The 19,974-nt window shown below is 31.1% G+C and overlaps 1 protein-coding gene across 2 annotated transcripts in view; it reads right to left on the bottom strand.

Moving 5' to 3' along the window:
* Positions 1-6,338: 6,338 nt before the first annotated feature.
* Positions 6,339-19,974, bottom strand: part of lov (jim lovell) — a 31,846-nt gene continuing 18,210 nt past the window's right edge. For both annotated transcript variants that reach the window (XM_036375014.2, XM_036375016.2), the window contains exons 3-4: positions 17,530-17,667; positions 6,339-8,043 (exon numbers count right to left, since the gene is read on the bottom strand). In XM_036375014.2, coding sequence (XP_036230907.2) covers positions 7,196-8,043; positions 17,530-17,667 — 986 coding nt within the window. In that variant the 3' untranslated portion in view covers positions 6,339-7,195. The remainder of the gene's footprint in view (positions 8,044-17,529; positions 17,668-19,974) is intronic.

The raw sequence follows: 19,974 nt of genomic DNA, 5'->3' as shown, positions 1-19,974 counted from the left end.
AGTTGTTTATGATTACTTGCTTAATTTTGCTAAATGTTATTAAGACAGATTGCAAATAAAATAAATTAAAAAAAAAATTTTGCAAGCGATATTTGTATTTTTTTATCTGATAATAAGAAAAAGCGGTAACTTCGGTTTTCACCGAAGCTATAAAACCCTTCACAAATATATAAGGTTCCTTAGAACTTGATTGCGATCGTTCAGCTTGTATGACAGCAATATGCTATAGTGCTTCGATATGAACAATTTCTTCGGATATTTTATTATTGCCTTATATAATAATCCATGCCAAATTTCGTGAAGATATCTCGTCAAATGAAATAGTTTTCCATACAGGCATATATATTTTATAGGGTCTCCGAACAAACTTCGTGGCAAACTTAATATACCCTGTTCAGGGTATCAATAGAAAACTGTAAGGCGATGGTGCCTCAGAACATATTATATTTTTCAGTGTACCAAGCAAAAAAAAAATATTGTTTTTTTTGGCCCACCCTAATGTGTATACACTTATCGTACACATGCATATGTAATTTTTGGAACATGTGATGATAATTTTTATGTTGAAATTATGCATCAGGCTTAATTATTTGTCTACACTTATTCTATTTCATATCTCTTGTTTTATTTTACAGTTATTATACATACATACATACATACATATCGGTATAAAATTCTATAGTAATCACTGTATTTGTATTTGTATTTTATTTTTATGTTTTTGTTTTCATACATTGTTGTTGTTTTACCCTGTTTGCATTACTAAATATTATTTTGTTATTATTTATATAATTATATAATTATATAATTAATTAATTATTAAAATTAATTAATAAATTAAAAGAAAATTATATAATTATTATTATATAATTAATAATTAATTATTTATATAACATTTATTTATTAATTATATAATTTTCTTCTAATTTCTTTCATATGTATTTGTTGTATTTAAATGCCCATACATACAAACACACAATTTAATGTCCTTTCGTGGTAATACTAATATTTCTATATACTAAATTCTAATTATATAGATTATACATATATAATTTTATATACTGTATTTATGCACATTTATGCACACTACTTTGTCTACTCTAATGAACCTGTTTCAAATTTGAAGTTATAAATTCTGTTGTCCTTTGTATGTATGTTAGGTTGTTTAATGTTTTTTGTTTTGTAATTCTAAAAACGTTGAAGTTTTTGTTTTTGTACATTTGGGTTTTTATTTTGAGCGTATACAAAAATGTTATTTAGTCCACGGTTTTTTATTTTATTTTAATAGATCTTTCAGGTTTTTGAAATTACTTGTTATAGAAAAAATGAAAACTGATGGATAGCTATGATACTAAGATAGATATATGTATGTATAAGTTAAGATACTTAGTAAAGCAAATATTCAGTCATATTATTTTTGACATATAACATAGATATAAAAAAAAGTATATGTGTAAATCTTAATAATATATTCTTGATATTGGAATTATCAGGAAAAAATGTTTCAGAAGTAAAAAATAATGAGACAAGGACTTGCGACTTTACTTATTAAAAAATTTTTGAATAAGAAGTGACTTTTCAATTTTCAAAACCGATTTTGCGTTTAAATATTGTTTGGAATTAAAAATTGTAAAATAATATTTTTAACAAATTTAATTTTTAAATTGTAAAATAACAAATTTAAATTCTAAATGGTAAAATTAATTTTAATAAATTTAAAAATTAAATTGGTAATAATTAAATTGGAAAAATTAATTTTTATTCACAAAAACAGAATTAAAAATTTTTCAAATATTTTTAAAATTAAAAATTGAAGTAACACATATAGAAAAAATTATTTGAAAAGTTTTCACGAATTGGAAATATTGCTTGAAAAAAAGTTACATATTTTTAATTGAACCACTGTAATAAAAATTAAGTAAATATTGAAACTTTGTTAACAAATAAAAACTATAAGAAAACTTTTACAAAAATAACCAAAATAATAGCGCCGGAGGTGCGAAATTGAATCTAAAATTCCAAAACATATTTATTTTAATTTTTAATAATAAACTTTGTATAATTTTTTTTTGTATTTACCATTATAATTATTTTAATTTTGAATAATATTAGAAAATACAAAATTAAAACTTAATTTCCTAATTATTAATTTAATTGTCTTTTTAATGCAAAATTTGAAAACCTGTTGCTGAAAAACGTAAGAAGTTAATTATAAACTTGGAATACATTTTTTTTGGTATTTTAAAAACAGGTATTTTTGGGTATTTTGCTTCATTTAAAATTTCAAAATTTTTATTTTTTTTATTTTTTAAATTTTTTTAAACCGTTATTTTATTTTAGAAATTTAAAAATTATTTTTTTTTAAGATTTTCGGGAATAAAAATAAAAAAAAAATTTAATTCTCAATTATTAATTTAATTGTCTTTTTAATGCATAATTTGTAATCCTGGTGCTGAAAAACCTATATAATTCCCATTTTGTCTAGATAAGCAAGAAACTAATTTAAATATAACTTTTTTAACTCAAATAGTTTACTTAATAGCTTTGTAATTTATTTCAAAATAAAAGTTATTTGTGACGGAAAAAGATCTGTAATAAACGGAGTTAAGGGGGTGTTGTAGTGTAGAATTTCAAAAAAAAACTATTTTTTCATATTTTCAAATTTTAACTACATTTTAAGAATATGTATACGTGAGGATTTTTGAAAATTTAAACTATTTTTGAAGATATTGATATAACAAAAACTGGTTCGGCTGGGTCTAATCGAATAAAAGACTTTACGCGAAACTTTAAAGGTGTTTTTCTCAGACCAGATTTTTTCAATACGATAACCACGATTTTTCAGAGAGCCTTTTTTATAGACCTTTCTCCTGTATGTTCTAGCCTCAAAATTGGAATACATTTTTTTTTTACTTTTATATTCCACGTCTCAAATGCACTGGAAATGTTGATAATTTTGGCAGCTCTTCGCAGAAAAAATGTAAACAAAGTGACTGACTTCAGTGAATAAGTTTAAGCGGCAATCGGACCGACGTAGGCAGCGTGGATTTGCATTTTTATACGCTCAAGGACTTTATCTCTTGAAATCGTTTGAAATTTTTTCCATTATATTTTCTCCAATACATTAATTTCTTTTAATTTGATTCTTAGTAATAGTAAGAAAAATGATTTCTGTACTCAGAGACTTGACAAAAATCATAAAATTAACGATTGAATTTGAATCAAGCTATTTCTCTTTAAGCATTAGTTATGCTAGGTTAAGTACAATACTGTTTAGTAAATTTGTAGAAATAAGCATTATTTTTTTTTTAAATACGATATACGGGATTTTACTGAAAAATTTATTACAGCTTAAAAGCTTTTTACAAGCACTGAACATTGGTGGTAAAGTTTTTTTTGGAAACCGGGTTCATGTCAAAGATTTGGCATCAAATTTAGACGCAGAAAGACTCAGTATTAGGAAAGCTTTTGGGTTGGATCATACTGTTCATGTCATTAACATAGTCTAATGAATAAGTTGAAATAAAAATCGGCCTAAAAATATTTACAGTATGATGGAAATTGTAATTTAAGGTTTGTAGCTGGTAAATACACCTCTAGAATTTCGAAATATGAATTGATATAGCAGAATTGAAAACTGAAATATAAAACTTGAGTTTTTATATAGATACGTATAAAAATATATATATGTATATATAAATAAGTATGTTAAAATATTAAAATTACGCAGAAGCTAATTTCTTTGTAAAATTGTTTTAAAGATATTAAAAAAATTTAAAAAAAAATTGAAAACTTGAAAAGCGCAATGAAAAAATAATCAAAAGTACATATTATATATGTGGTACAATTTTTAGTGAATTGTTGTTATAGAATCTCATCTAGAACATGTTTTAATTTATTATACATGTATTAAATATTTTCTGTGGAGTTTCGTCATTTTGTTTTAGAAATAATATTTTACGAGTGATTAGTAAGCAATACTGCAAAGTAAATTGGAATGGGTACGGAATAGAAAATTCTTAAAGCGCATAACGCATTTAATTATGTACGTTCGAACATATAATATTTTAGCCAAAACTAAAAGCTTTTTGTAATTTCTGTGAGCCTGATTGCAAAGCAATTCAAACAAGTTTTGTGTTAGAAAAATTGGCAACGTGTATCCACCGCATTAGCAATAACCATTTTTCTTGCTTGCTTACTTCGTGTCTGTGTTTGAAATAGATAATTCTCAAACATATTTTAGTAAAAAATAAAACGTTTTTAACATCTGGGTGCGTGTTTGTATGAGAGAACTTTGCAAGCAAATTTTGTATTATCAAGAAATTTGGCAGCGTGTATCCACCGCTTAACTAAAATATATTCTATTTTTGTTTGCTCTCCCTCTCTCTCTCTCACCTAAATTTTGTCCAACTGTGACTACTACGCTATTTTATAAACAACTTATAAGAATTTTTGTGTGCATTTCGAATATTTATTATGAGTTGCTACACTCAAAATTTTATTATGTCTCATGCGCTTATACAATAATATATATAATATTTATGTTTTGTTTTTTGTTTTTGTTTTTGTTTAAAAATTTTGGTACAATAATAATACTATAGCTTTTACAATAATCTCCAACGGCAACTTAATTAATGTTGTTTAATGATTTTTCTACTACAGCCAAACGGTAAATGTTCAGCTGCAATATTTATTTTTAGTTTTTTTAATTTTTCGCTTACTGTTATGTTAATACTAGTGCTGTTAAATAAATATTATATAATATTTACATAGATTGCCATAAAAAATGTTTAAAATTATTTTGATTATTTATGATGAATTGTGTAAAAGTGTTGAATTACAACATAAAATAATTTTAATAATAATTGCTGTATTAATATTTAATAGAATATACGCTAATTAATATGTAATAGTAGGAATTTATATTAAGCAATAAAATAATTATTAATTTAACATAATAGTTTTGCTTTAAAAGCTTGTAAAAATTATTTGTATTTGTTTTTAAGCATAAAATATTTTTATATTTAAAAGTTTCGCATATTTTTGGGAATATATATTTGCTACGCCATAATAAAAATAGGAACTAAAAGCACCAACAACTAAAATTGTTTATAAATAAACGCTGACAGTGGAGCAAAACAGCACGCAAAGCATTATTGGGGTAAATATTATATGAACTTGCATGTAACATCGCAACAAATATGATTCGGATTGGTCCATTTAAATAGTGCGCGCCAATCGAAAAGATGAGCATTATAATATTAAAATTAATTTTTTTTGTCAGTCCGGGTCAAATTTGATCAGTTGATATAATCACGGAATTTGTCGCGGATTTGTCTATTTAAACTGTGCACATAAACTGAAACGATTAACATTTTTGGTATTAAAATTAATTTTTTTTTGTCAGTCCGGGTCATATTTGATCAGTTGATATAACCACGGAATTTGTCGCGGATTTATTCATTTAAACTTTGCACATAAACCGAAACGATTAACATTTTTGGTATTAAAATTAATTTTTTTTTGTCAGTCCGGGTCATATTTGATCAGTTGATATAACCACGGAATTTGTCGCGGATTTATTCATTTAAACTTTGCACATAAACCGAAACGAAACATTTTTGGTAATAAAACTATTTTATTTTATCGTCCGGGTCAAATTTGATCAGTTGGTATAATCGAATTTGTCGCGGATTTATTCATTTAAACTTTGCACACAAACCGAATCGATCCGAATTTTTTATAGTAAAATAAATTTTTTTTGTCAGTCCGGGTCAAATTTGATCAGCTGGTAAAATCGAATTGGACGCGGATTTGTCTGTTTAACTGTGCACACAAACCGAGGTCATAAGAGTTTTTGTGAAATTCATTTAAAATACCTGAAATGTTTTTTTGTCAGTTCGGGTCAAATTTGTTAGTTGGTATGGTATAAAAAAATTATAAAAATTCAATTTGAAAACGTTGTGAACACAATTCGTGATTTGTGGGAGCAGAAACTTAAAAAAATTAATTTTCCCATTATTTTGTTAAACACATATTTTACAGTTTTACAATTTATAACAATTTTTTTTTTAAATATTTATTTTGAACAAATTTTTTAATATATTAATATTAAAATTAATTAATTAATTTTTAATTAATATAAACATTTTTTTTAATGAAATATTTAATTTTTTGTGAAATGCTTTATTTTGAAATTTTTTTTATTTTGCAAAATAGCTGCGTTCAAAATTTGTTGCTTCACACACTTTTTGCTAGCACTGTTCGTTTGAATTTAGTTTTAGAAAATTATGTTTTAACACATTTAAATTAAAAACGGTAGTATATATAAACAATAGTTGTAAAAATATCGCTGTTATTATTGTTGTTGTATAAAGCAAAAATCTATATTTTAAAATATACATACTTGTACATACACTTATACATATGTAGTAAAATAATCCAAGTTTTTTTTTAATATAACATACAATTAAACAAAATATCAAAATATTGCATGCTCATTACATATTCACATCGATTCACAGTTATAATAATTTATACGAGTATATGCAAAATTGTCTGCTTAACTGGCCTTCGCCTCTTCCACAAATTTTCACTAATTTATTTACTTAATGTACATACATATAATATATAATTTCATTATTTACTACTTTCCGGCCACATATCGCCAACGCTGCTTAAAATATTGTACAATAATTGAACTTAATTTATATTACAACATTTCGTTAAAATTAAACTAAGTGCGTATGACCGCCGGCGGTAGAGACAACGTTAACGCTGAGGACGCCGCTGACGTTGGTGGCGGTCCCATCTGCAGCGCCATAAATCCGTTACCATCCGCGCTGCCGCTGTCCGTCGCACTATTGTTGCCGCGTCCGTTGGCGTCGTAGCGTCGATACTGCCGTTGACGCAGACGCTTCAGCTTGCGTCTTGCCATGTAAAGGTTTTGATTGAATTCACGAAACTGATGTGCTGCACGCACGACGTTGCCGATGGCGGCATCGTTGCTGGCGCAGTTCGCATTGCGTTCCGCAGACATCGCTTCGTTGTGTTGGTGCTGCTGCTGTTGTTGCTGGTGCTGCTGATACTGGTGATGGCCACCTAAACCAATACCGCCATTCATAGCCTCTTCCACATCGTATGTGTCGTTCGGCGGGAAAAACATGGGGTTGGCGGCCCAATCCCGCCAGAAATTTCAATCTTGCATACCGCCATTCTGTTGGCCGCCACCGCCGACGGCAGCGCTCATGGGCGGTGGTGGCGGTGGCGGCGCACCTACCGTGCCGGCATTTGCTAGTATGTCACTGCCGCTACGTCGTTCGTTTTCATTGCGATTGAGCGCAAGCGGTTGTACGCCGGCGGCTAATGCTGCTGCGCTGGCAGCAAAGTCGTCATCGCCGAGTGAAGATGATTGTTTCGAACGATCCGATTTGCAGTCCTCATCCATGCCGAGATGATGTAGTGCCGTCATGCCAGCGCCGTGTGGCTGATGACGATCCGTGGGTGGGAGTAGATTGAGCATGCTTAGCGGCAGTCCATGGAAACCGCCGGGGAAGTCGGGATAGAAAGCGCCGGGAAATGGACCGAAGAGCGAGTTGGGTCCGCCAATCAAATCGGGTTCAGAACTGGCGCTGCGCGGCCCACTTGGTCCATTACCGCCGGGCACCATACCCGGCAACGGTATGCCCAAGTCGAGTTCGCTATTATTTTTCGTTGAGTTCTCTGAGTTGCGATGTGCGGATTTATCTTTGCCTTCTTTATTTTTACCGCCACCCGAACCGCCGCCGAGACCCAGTTGTAGCAATTCGAGTGGTGGACCGCTGATACAGTCTTTGCGCAGCTGTTCCAGTTTCAGACTCTTGCCATACTTGCCGCGCACATACATCAGCAGCGAGTTGTAGGGTATGCCAAAAATGCGAGACGCCTGTGAGGTGGTCATTTTCTTGTTCCAGACATGCTGCAGTGCTTCGGTGAGTTCAGAGTTCGTCCACGAACGTGGCGGACCGCCGCGCGGTGCAGAGTGTTGTCCCTTTGGGCGTGGTACTGCAAGTAGAAAAATATAATGTTAAAACTAGAATTGAGTTTTCTGAAATAGTATCAAGAAAAAAGCTTTATTTTTTAGCAAGTAACGCAATCGAACACACGCTCAGAAATTCTCTACAGACATTTATTCAAAAGTTGTCTAGCAACACGTGCTCCACCTGCCCACCAGCATGCCGCACACAAAGAGGTTATCACCTGCCACAATCGGATAATGTTTTAATTTTGTCCTCTCTTCAATAAAAATAAATATACACACATCTCGCATCAGCACCTAAAATGCAAAGTTATGCCTGTATATATATTTATACCCGCAATTTAGTGATGTGTGTCACTCCGAGCGCCATTGGCATTGTGTTGTCATTGTCTTTCACATACTGCCAGCACTCATCCACGCCCTGCTGCGCTTGAGCTCGCACTGAGGTGTGCGCATTGTTTTTACAACTCAGCGCCTCCAGACTCACCTCGACGCGAGTAGTATCAAGCTGCGCGCGGGTCGGCTTCCTATGTACATATGCAAATTATAACATTTGCATGAGGCATGTAGCTATATTATCGAATGCGCCTCAAAGGCTCCTGCATATCAGTTGCACTAATCTACAACACAGGTTGAGGGAGTGTGTGAGAGTGCTTTGTGCTGATATAAAGAGATTTGGAGATACTTGCGTGCCATTGTGATTTGGCGAAACTTTTAAGAGATAAATAATACGGATTGATTTTAAGCGCCTGACGTGGGAGTAAAGGATGTTGCGCAGATGAGGGTAAATACATATATACATATGTATATGTTATATGTGTATATATAAGCAGTCATATTAATATATTTTGTACATATATACTGAACCCGAATCTCTCTTATAAATTATTCGTGTAGACTTTAAAAGAAGCTGGACGATAGCCTAGTTTTTAGATTTGGTTAAGAACTGCGATCTTACCGCCGATATTCCATGATTAGTGTCTTTCATATTCTGAATACTGATCCAATTTATTTTTTATTTCTATTTCTAACTATCCAATAGGTCAATTTGCAATACCAAGTCCCTAGGTATTTAAAACGTCCCAAAGGAAAAGGTCTGCACTGTACAAAAAAGTTAAGTACACATCCTTTGGTCGCCATGATGTCTTGAGCAACGCGTGTCTGTCTTTAAGCAAGCAGTTTATCTTTGAAAATTATGCATGTAAACACTTAGCCCTTTCCCCCTGCTGATTTGTACGCTGGGTTACGGTAAAATACCACAAGAGTTCTTGAGGTTTGCTGAAACTCTTGGATTGAATGTTTTTTGATCGTTTTTTTTTTTAAATTTTAACGAATTTTAAAACCAAATTTTTGTTTTGAGTTTTCAAATGCCTGTTACGATTAAAAATAAACCGTAAAAAATGTCTATAGTTTAACCGCAAAGCTTTCGAGTTCCACTTTTCAAATGACATGCAACAACATACTAGGTATTAGAGTATGCTAGATGAGAATACAAGAACAAGGCGAAAAAGTAGTGCCAATTACTTTTGCTCAAATTTAGAGAATGCTTGCTCCCTAGAGGATTGTCAAATTATAGTTGTTAGTATAGTTTACTCTGTATTAAAATATTTTAACGGTAACTTTTCTTTCTGGCATTGTTTTTTCCAATTTAAAATACTTTAATTTATACATTATTATTATATAACTCTTCTACTAAACAAGTGATATGCAAGTTGAGAATACGATGCGATAGATTGAATGGGTGTGAGATTGGTATCAAAACTTTTTTTTCAAATTAATGTTAAATTTTTGACATTATTCACATTCGAAAGAAGAAATGTCATTAACCAAGATTAGATAGGAGAAAACATAACTATCGTAGAAGACCCAATATATTTGGGAAAATTTGAGCATGAACATTGGTTAAGCGCCACTTTAACATGACATTTGTTGTAATTGCTGCACTTATAGAAACATTTGACAGCTATGAGCACGTGTCAGATATACGATTATGACATTTGCTTGATTTTTTATAAGTAAAGGCGTCAAATGAATGAGCAAAGTCATCAGCGATAAGATCAATTGTCATAACAGAAATCACATAACGATAAAAAAAATTAATCCGGCGTTTGGTAAAGCACTTAGGGAAATTAAAAAAAAATATATATATATACACTAGAATGTGGAAGAGCCCCACTGACGCCATATCACATATGGCAGCAATAACAAAAAACATGAACATTTTTGTATTGTTGTACTGCTTTCACATATGTTTTCGACAATTTTCGCTTATTTTCTTACAACGCTTCAACACACGCTGGCACGTCTCAGTTGTCTTTGCGCATGCGCACATTTAATTTCTTCATTTCGATTCATTTATTTGCAAAAAAATTTAAATTATCAAAGCGCAAGTAATTGCTGTTGTTAAATCGTGATCAGAATTCAGGCATTGTTGGCGCATTGTTTGCAGTAAAAAAATAATAAAATAGTGCAAAAGAAAAAATTTGCTATTCAAGGTATTGAAAACAAAAACTAACTGTTGATTTTTTAAATTTTGTTTTTCAATCATTTTCTTTTTTTAACATATTTGCAACAATTGCTCTGACGTTTATCGCATATGCAGGATCTATGGTTTCATTTTCGTAAGCAACGCCGGCTCTACTATAATAATGCTACAACAATAAGTCTGCATGCATATCGCACAAATATGCTAAATATTGAAAAATAAAATAAAAATTAAATAAAAATCAAATAAAGTGTAAGTAAATGGCGAAAAAATGCGAAAAACTGCCACAACAAACAAATATAAGCAAACAAAAAAAAAAAAAAATTGCAAGAGAAAAGCTAAAAGCCTTGCCGATGCCGCCATAAGCCACGATATTTGCAGAGTGATAAGAATCTCTGACGATTTCGACGAGTCGCGCAGCCGCCAACATCATCAGCCGCATCAACAGTTGAGTCATGACTCTCTAAATACATACGAGTATACAATACTAACTTTCATTGCTAGATAAACGTACTTATGTGCTTGAAGTAGTAGTTACTCATGATAGCAGCGGTTGCAGCATACTGTTATTATATACATATGTAGGTATATGCATACAAGTATATTAGGTGGGTCAAAAAAAAAAATTAATAATTTTATTCCACTTTATATTACGAAAAATTGGTGGGTAGACACCTCAAAAAAAATGTCTACAAAAATAAGCTCTTAATATTAATAGAAAGGTCCTCAGTTTATGAGTTTTATATTTTTTCCTTATTGGAAATACAAATTCGTAACTAGCATAAGACTATTTAAAAAAATTAGCTCGTTTTTTATATTTGTATAAATCTCACTCATCTCTTCAAAAGTTATTAAAGGCTAAATTTTAATAAATTCGTGACATTTTTCGATTTTTTTTATGAATTCATAAATCGCTAACAAAATATTTTTATGAAATTTTTTTTATTTCGTGACATATCTTTGTTTTTTCATGAATTTAATAACTTACTAACAAAAATTTTTTATGGAAAAAATTCGATTTTTTTATTATAGGTAAATTTTTTTTTATTTCGTGACATTTATTTATTTCGTGACATTTTTTTTCATGAATTTTATAACTAGCTAACAAAAAAATTTTATGAAAAAAAATCGACTTTTTTTTATTAAAGGTAAACTTTTTTTTAATTCGTTACATATTTTTATTTTTACATGAATTTTATAACTCGCTAAAAAAAATTTTTTATGAAATAAAAACCGATTTTATTAGAGGTGAATTTTTATTTATTTCGTAACATATTTCTTTTTTTTATAAATTTTTTAATTCCTTAACAAAAAGTTTTTCTGAAAAAAAAAGTAGTAGTAGTAAAGTTTAGTAAAGTTGAAATTTTATTTATTTAGTGACACATTTCTGTTTTTTTCATGAATTAATAACTCAATAACAAAAAGTTTTTATCAAAAAAATCGATATTTTTAATTAAAGGTGAAATATTTATTATTTCGTGACATATTTCTGTTTTTTTTCATAAATTTAATAACTTGCTAACAAAACATTTTTATAAAAAAAACCGATTTTTTAATTTTTTATAACTTGCTAACAAAAAGTTTTTAATGGAAAGAAAATTGATATTTTTAATTAAAGGTAATTAAAGGTGGTAATTCGGGACATATTTCTGTTTTTCCATGAACCCTATAACTCGCTAATAAATAATTTATTAAAAATTGCAATTTTTTGACCAACCCTAGCAAGTTTATACATATGCCTCTGAGCATGACTCTGCTTCAAAGACGGTCCAAAAAGCTTAGTTTTGTGTCTCAATAGTTTTTGCTTATTGATAAGTAATAGAAAAGTGCATATATACATACAATATATTATATACACATACAACCATATGAACATGCACATATTTATTTATGTTGTTGCAAGTATGCTTGACCGATTTGTGCACAGTTTAAACGTGATTCGCGATTTGTAATGTAAGTCACAGCAAATAATTTTTCAAATCGCAGAATTCTGCAAACGACTTCGGCAAAAATAATTCGATTTGGTCGAATGACCAGCCAAAGCAAATAAAAAGGGAGCTATATGCCAGACTTGCAGACTTTACTCCATTAAAATTTTGTATTGCCGATATATACGAGTACATAAGTACGTTTATTTATCGATATAAATTGTCGATTATACTTTCTTTATTATGTGTTACCTTTTCTCTCGCAGTTATACGAAAATAAATAGGCTAATATATCTGAAATCTATGGCCTTTTCATATTCTGTTCAATGCTGTCTTTCTTTGTTAAGCTTACTATAGCGTACAATACATATGAAGGTGTATATGTCTGTAGCCAATAAAAGTATTATTTAGTCTTATTGTGAAATTTGGAGCTCTGCGGGAACTATGTTTTCGTAAGGAACGTCTTGTAGAGCTGGCGGAATAAATACGTACCAATAAAGAAGGTGTTGACGCTATCTAAAAACCAACGCAACCTACTTGATTGAAAATCAAAGCGGAATGCTAAGAATAGCTTATTTTTATTGTAACTTCAGATTTTGAGAAGTGCTGTCGAGTTGATAGTCCTTGGCCGAATAAAAATCCGAGTCCCATTCATTTAAGTGAGAACTACTGCTAACAAGTACTTCGGGTGGTCAAAGCGACATGATTTTATCTATTCATAGATTTTTGCACGACAACAATTCTATTTGATTGTGGCTAACTTTTTGGTCAAACTCGATTAAAAGCCATCACTTAGCCCTCTATTTTTTATTAGATACTGCTCTCTGCATATTTTTGCTGTTACTGAAACACATATATTGTTAGTGAGGAAAGAGCTATGACGTGGATAAATTTAAACAATATTTTTGCTTTGCTGTCAGATGACTTTATTATGTATATGTAAAATGGCTGTGACTCTCATACTAGGGCTGAAAATATCACTAAATTATTGGAATATTCTTTTCAATAAAATTTTAAATTAGCCAGACATTTTTTAAGTTCACAAAAAAGCTCCGAAATTAAGAAATCTAAAGCTGGTTTAGGGTTCTACAATCACCGATTTTAGACAAAACTTTTATGCCCTAAGGGTATATTATGTTTGTCACGTTGTTATTTGTTACAACATAAAGAAACGTCGGAGACCCGACCAGATGTATATAAATTATATAGCATATATACATATATTTAATTATATATATATACATGATCAGCATGCCGAGCTGAGTCGATTTAGTCATGTTCGTTTATCCATTCATACGTCTGCTTACATACGCTAACTAGTCCCTCAGTTTTGAAGATATCAACATGAAATTTTTCTCATGTGCTTTCCTCTGCATAAAGCTGCTTATTTAACGGGCCACTGTAGCGTATAGCTACCATTGAATCAATAACCTGATCAATGAAAATCAAATCCTTGTATTGAAAACTTTTTCATTTTAAAAGATATCTTCCCGAAATTTCGTATAGAATACTATTCAAAGTAACGCTATAACCTCCAAACAAATTGTTTAGATCGAACCACTAAAATTGTGAATATATTCTTCCGATCGGGCCACTTTAGCATCTAGCTGTCATACCAACTAAACGACCAAAATCAAATGCTTGTATGGCAAACTTTTTTATTTGACAAGATATCTTCACGTAATGTGGCATGTGTTATTACCCAAGACAATGCTACATTCTCTTAATATATTGTTCCGATTGCACCAATACAGCATATGGCTGCCATACAAACTAACTGCTGAAAATCAATTTCTTGTATTGAAACAGTTTTATTTGTGAAGGGTATTATAGCTTCGGCGAAATCGAAGTTAACATTTTTCCTTGTTTTTATAAAAATGTTGGCAACCTTTTGTTCTAACTTCAATTACATACGTGAACATATTGTTTCTGTTAATAGTCTGTACTTCGCATCCATCTCATCAAAGTGAGTGTCATGTAAGTTGTCACATTAACCGCTCAGTGCTGAGTAGCCCGGTTGTCGAACTCAAAATGAGCTTGTCAAAAATCAAAAATCGCTGATTTGACTTATCAACAGCAGACACATCTGCATACGCACAAACATATGTACCAAACATACATACATACATAAGCGTATATACATATGTACATGTAGTAGTATGTTAAGTAAATGGTAAAGCAGTGTTTTATGCTAAGCGCCAAGTAAAAGCACACATAATTGCTTGTGAGGCGTGTAAGTATTTAATTCACAAAAAAGCGATGTGTTTCTCTTCACGGCTATTTCACTGCTGTCAATCATGTGACTAAGCAAATTTTTCAAACTAAAAAATGTAAATGTATTTGTTTTTGCTTTGCGTGCTGCAATTGTTTTAATTGGTTTTCAGGCATAATGTAACAGTTTATATGTATGTATGTAAATATATTTATTTGTAAATATGTTTATTTGTATATACGTATATTTTTGCGTGCGTGTGTTAGTGCAACAAAAACGATCTTCTATTGTTCGTGTGATGGGGAGGTGTTGTTGTTGTTTGCTGCTTGTTTGTTATTGATCTTGTTTATGGATAAATGTTAAAGGTGAACAAACGAAAACAAAAAATACAATAAACAAAAACAAAAACAAATAAACAACAACAACTACATAAGCAAGCAGAAAAAAAGAAATTGAGTTGTAATGCGGTTGATGTGCAGAAAAAACTCATTAACTATTTGAGGTTTTCCGAATGTTGCACATAAACTTAGCATTTCCCATCGTGCAACAAATATAATGCCATGCATACATACACACACACGCACACATGTAGCAGCGAATTGTGCAGTGAATGTGAAGTATCGATTTGAATAATTGAAAAATTGCACAGTTTTTATAGCAAACGATGCGTTTACTTGGCGGCTATAAAATCAGTGCACACACACACACACACACACATGTAGTTGAGTGTGCATGAAGAGGTGCATATGTATGCATAACGTTTTTGTGTCGCTTTTTCACTACGGCTGACATGCCTAGGCGCACATGCGCATTCGGTTGAGCGATGCAGGAAAACCACAAAATTGAATTTACCGCCTCATGTGATATGGATTGGCGTCAACGATAGCGACAGCGACAATGACGCTAATAATAGCGCGTCATTTGGACGATTGAGTGCATGACACCTATGTACGTCTGTATGCATGCGTAGATATGTATGCATGTTTGTTGCAAATGTATTTGTTGGTCAACTGGCGGAAATATCTTTGATTAATACGAATATTTTTACTTGGAATGAAAGCTCAGATGAAAGCTTGGACCAAACCTTTTATATGATATGAGCTTTATGAAAGTTCTCTATATACAGTTTCAGAATTATAAAAAAAAAAAAAGTTTAAGCCGTTAACAAAAAAAAGCCAAGTGAAAGCTCCAACTATATAAAGTTTCGTGAAAGCTTTCTAAAACACATTTTAAATTTTCAAGAAACATTTTAAAACAAATAAAGACACTTTCACATCCAAGAAGTGGCGATTGAAAGTTCAAAGCTTTCGATAAATTTTACATGAAAACTTAGATGAAAGATATTTGGTATAAGCTTTGTAAAAGTTCTCTTAATTAAATTTTAAAAAGTTATAATAAAAATCCCAAAAGTTTAAGTGTATAACAAAAAATAAAAATAAAATAAAAACTAAAGCTAAGTGAAAGCTCCAACTATATAAAGTTTCGTGAGCTTTCAGATATAATAATAAAAAATACCAAGTGAAGGCTTCAGCTTTATAAACTTGCTGCTACAAATGAATTTTTAGCTGAACTGGTAGAAATAAATTAAAACAATTCAAATTAAAGCTTGAGTGAAATGAGTTCGATGAAAGCTTTCTGAAACACAGCCATGAAATTTTAATTAAAATATGAAATAAATTAATTGATTTGTAGACATTTCAAGCATCAAGTAAAAGTCTAAGTTGTAGCAGTTTCAGACTTTAACTAGTGAAAGTGAAAGCTTATGTGATAGCTTCATCCATATAAAGCTTCGTGCGCTGTTGGGTATAATATTAAAAAATACCAAATGAAAGCTTGAACTTTTAAGTAATGAATTTTTTGGTGAACTGGTTGAAATAATATGCGACAATTCAAATGAAAGCTCGAGTGAAATGAGTTCGATGAATGCTTTTTTGCTGCTACAAATGAATTGTGTGCGCAACTGGTGGAATTATTTCGAGAGAATTTGAATCAGAGTATGTATCAAAAGGTTTCAAGTAAAAGCTTCAGAAATATAGCTATTTCTCCATCTCGAAATTAAGTGAAAGTTTTAACTATATTTGCTCATATCAAAATTTAGTTTCGAATTATAATGTAAGGAAATATTTGAAATTGTAGCGTGTTGCAACAAGCATAAGCTTTAGCTATTACTTTATTAATTTCATTAGCGTATTATATTTAATACGAGCTTTCGCCTGAAACTTTTACTGTCATTATTCACTACTTCTGCAAGCGAAAGTTTTGTACTTTCAAGTGCGGTCTAAGTACCGCTAATTAAAATACTTTCAGTTACACGTCGCTCTCGTACTTTTTAAATAACTAAAATTAACTTACACCCGTAGTAAAACTGTAACTAAAATATTTTAATCGTTTAAAAAATAACGATTGCCATCGATCACTGATCGACGCGTAACAACAAAAAAAAGAGCGATATTAAAATGTAGAAAGTCAAATAAAACGGAAATGCGCATGCCTCAACTCAAGTGCCACGATCGTTGATCCACAGTAGCCCAACGGATCAAGTACGTGAGCAAAAGTACAAGATCAATGCAGTTAAGTGGGTGCGCATGCGCAAAGTGTATAAACATGCAGTGGCAAAAGGGCAATTTCGTTGTGAACGCTACTCAGGTGTGAAAATTTACTTTTTCGATGAATTTTACTCTTTTCAATTATAGGCCTTTGAAGAAGTATCGGAAAGATACCGTTAGACACTTTGTATTTGTTTTGTTTAGCTTGTGAATAATTGGAGCGTCGTATTTCAGGTTCAATTGCGAGGTTAATTGCTTGTTTGAATGTGACGATTATAGAAATTCAAACGGTGATTGTAAATACTTCGATATGCAAGTTTTAATCATTTACATTTACTTACTTTTCTTGCCTTTAAGAAAGGGCGGTGGATGATCGCTGGGCATGCCACGTGGATCGGACATTTCCATTAGTGGGTTATAGAGTTTGCCTGGGTCAATGCCTGGTGGAAAGAGACCGAGTGGTGAGTCCAAACCGAACACTGCAACAAAGTGAGAAGGAAGTAAGTACACAATGTTATATTTTTATTACTTAAACTTTCACATAAAGTTTATATTTAATATTTTGTGTGTTTTGTATACCTTTTTTTTAAATAAAATGCTCTTCAAAATTCTAATGATACGCATTATTAGTGAGAGTAGTTTAATTTAATTTAATAAAACTAGTTTTAGTGAGGTATTAAAGAGTTAAGTAAGATGCTTTCATCTATTGAGCTTTCACCTAAACTTGAAATATTAATTGAGCTTTTTTTTAATTATTTTGTTTTGGGCTTAAAGTTATACTTTGTGTATGTCATACGCTTTTTAATTTCTTGAAGTTTTACTACACCTTTTTTAATGTCTCAACTTTAGTCAACATTTTTATATATTTGTTGACTGTTTATTAAAACTTTTGGGCTTAAGCTTTTATCTAAACTTTTCAATGTCTTAAGCTTTAATATTTCTTGAGCTTTTATCTAAACTTTTCTTATTTCGATAGTTTTCTTGTAAACTGTTTTTTTAAACTTTCTTGGCCTAAGTTTTTCTTTTTTGTATCACAAATTTTTTTTGAGCTTTCACATACATTTTTTATAATGTCTTGATCTTTTATCTAATTTATTTTATTTCTTGAGTTTTTATTCAAACAGTTTTTAATGTCTTAAGCTTTTATCTAAACTTATTTCTTGAAAATTCTTGTCAAAACTTTTTCCCTAAGCTTTTATCTAAACGTTTTTACGTCCTAAGCTTTTATATTTCTTGAGAGTTTATCTAAACCTTTTTTATTTATAGAACATTTATCTAAACTTTTTTATGTCTTAAGCTTTTATGTTTCTTGAGATTTTATCAAAAACCTTTTTAATTTATAGAACATTTATCTTAATTTTTTTTTAGGCTTTAAGCTTTTATATTTTTTGAGCTTTTCTCTAAAAAAAATTTGTTTTCAAGAGCTTTTATCTACACCCTTCTAAATTTCTTGAGATTTTCTTAAATTTTTTTTATTTTTTGAGCTTTTATCTCAAATTTTTTATGTCTTGACTTTTTTATTTCTTGAGATTTAGCAAAACTTTTTTTTAGAGCTTTTATCTAAATTTGTACCAATTAATTTTGGTAAACTATAAAAAATGAAGTATAATCGGTTTATCAGCGTCATTTTTCGACATTCAACTTCCTAGGAACTTTTCAGAAAATATTATTTGAAATGGTTCGCAAATTGTAGAGTACATATCAGTCATAAAAAAGGAGAATAGTCTGCATTTAAGATTTAGTTGTAGTAAAATTTTCTTTACTCTTTAAACCTTTCGTTTGTACTCTTCCTTACAACTACCTATTTATAATACGGTTAATATTTTTTGCCATATTAATATATGGCCCCATTTCTGAAGGTGCTCTGTCTGTCTGTTTTGCGTAAAAGAGTCATTAGGCTAAAAGTTTTTCAACCAGCCAACTGTCATAATACCGCTAACGACAGCTGACAGCACATTTGCAGTTAATTTGACAAACTAACTGTTTTTCGTAGCACTACTTTCGCTTCTCACCCAATATACTATTACCCCTGCCATTTGCTCAAGCTTTGCCTCGGTAGGCTTCATTGCATGTTTTCATTCGCAATTCTCACACCACATTCGAAATACGGATGTTTTAAAAAACTGGCAGTTGAAAAATAAATTCAATTGTGGTTCCATTTATTTATTTATTGTAACGGCGAAGGTGCAAACAGCTGTGCTGGCTGGCTGTCTGTCTGCCTCGGGGCTGATTATGGGTTGCACAATCATACGAAATGTACTCGTACCTCTCTCAATACACGAGCAGACGCAGTGCAACAGCGCCCAACCAATACAATTGCACTTCCCTGTTTTGGCAGCGCGCTTTCGTGTGTGCCGATACAGGCTTTCATGAAAGCTCACATACCAAGATATATACATACATACACATGTACAACAACAGACGCGTGCATATGTGCCGTTGTTGCTGCAATTCGCGAAGGTGAAATAGTTTTTCTGCAGCACCGCAATTTATGATGTCTTTACTGCGGTGTTTTTCAAAAATCAGAGTTGAAGTTGGAAGCCGTTGCGGCGGAAAAAGCAAATTTGCCCATGTGTGCTTTACCGCGTGCATATGATTGTCGGTGGGCGGGTGGTTGGGTGTGGGAGTGTGTTTAAAAAATATGGCTGGTGAAAAAAGGAGACTATTTACATACTACAGTCACTCAACGGTAGCATTCTAAGGAGTGACATAAATCGAGGAAGTTCACAAGTGCTGCGAATAAAATGGTAATGTGATTTGTGTGTGATTGGAGACGACATGCATAT

The sequence above is a fragment of the Bactrocera oleae genome, chromosome 4 (assembly GCF_042242935.1).
Source record: "Bactrocera oleae isolate idBacOlea1 chromosome 4, idBacOlea1, whole genome shotgun sequence".
In the NCBI taxonomy this organism is placed as follows: Eukaryota; Metazoa; Arthropoda; class Insecta; order Diptera; family Tephritidae; genus Bactrocera; species Bactrocera oleae.
Note: the sequence above shows the minus strand (reverse complement) of the source record. Positions and strands in the feature narration are given on the sequence as shown.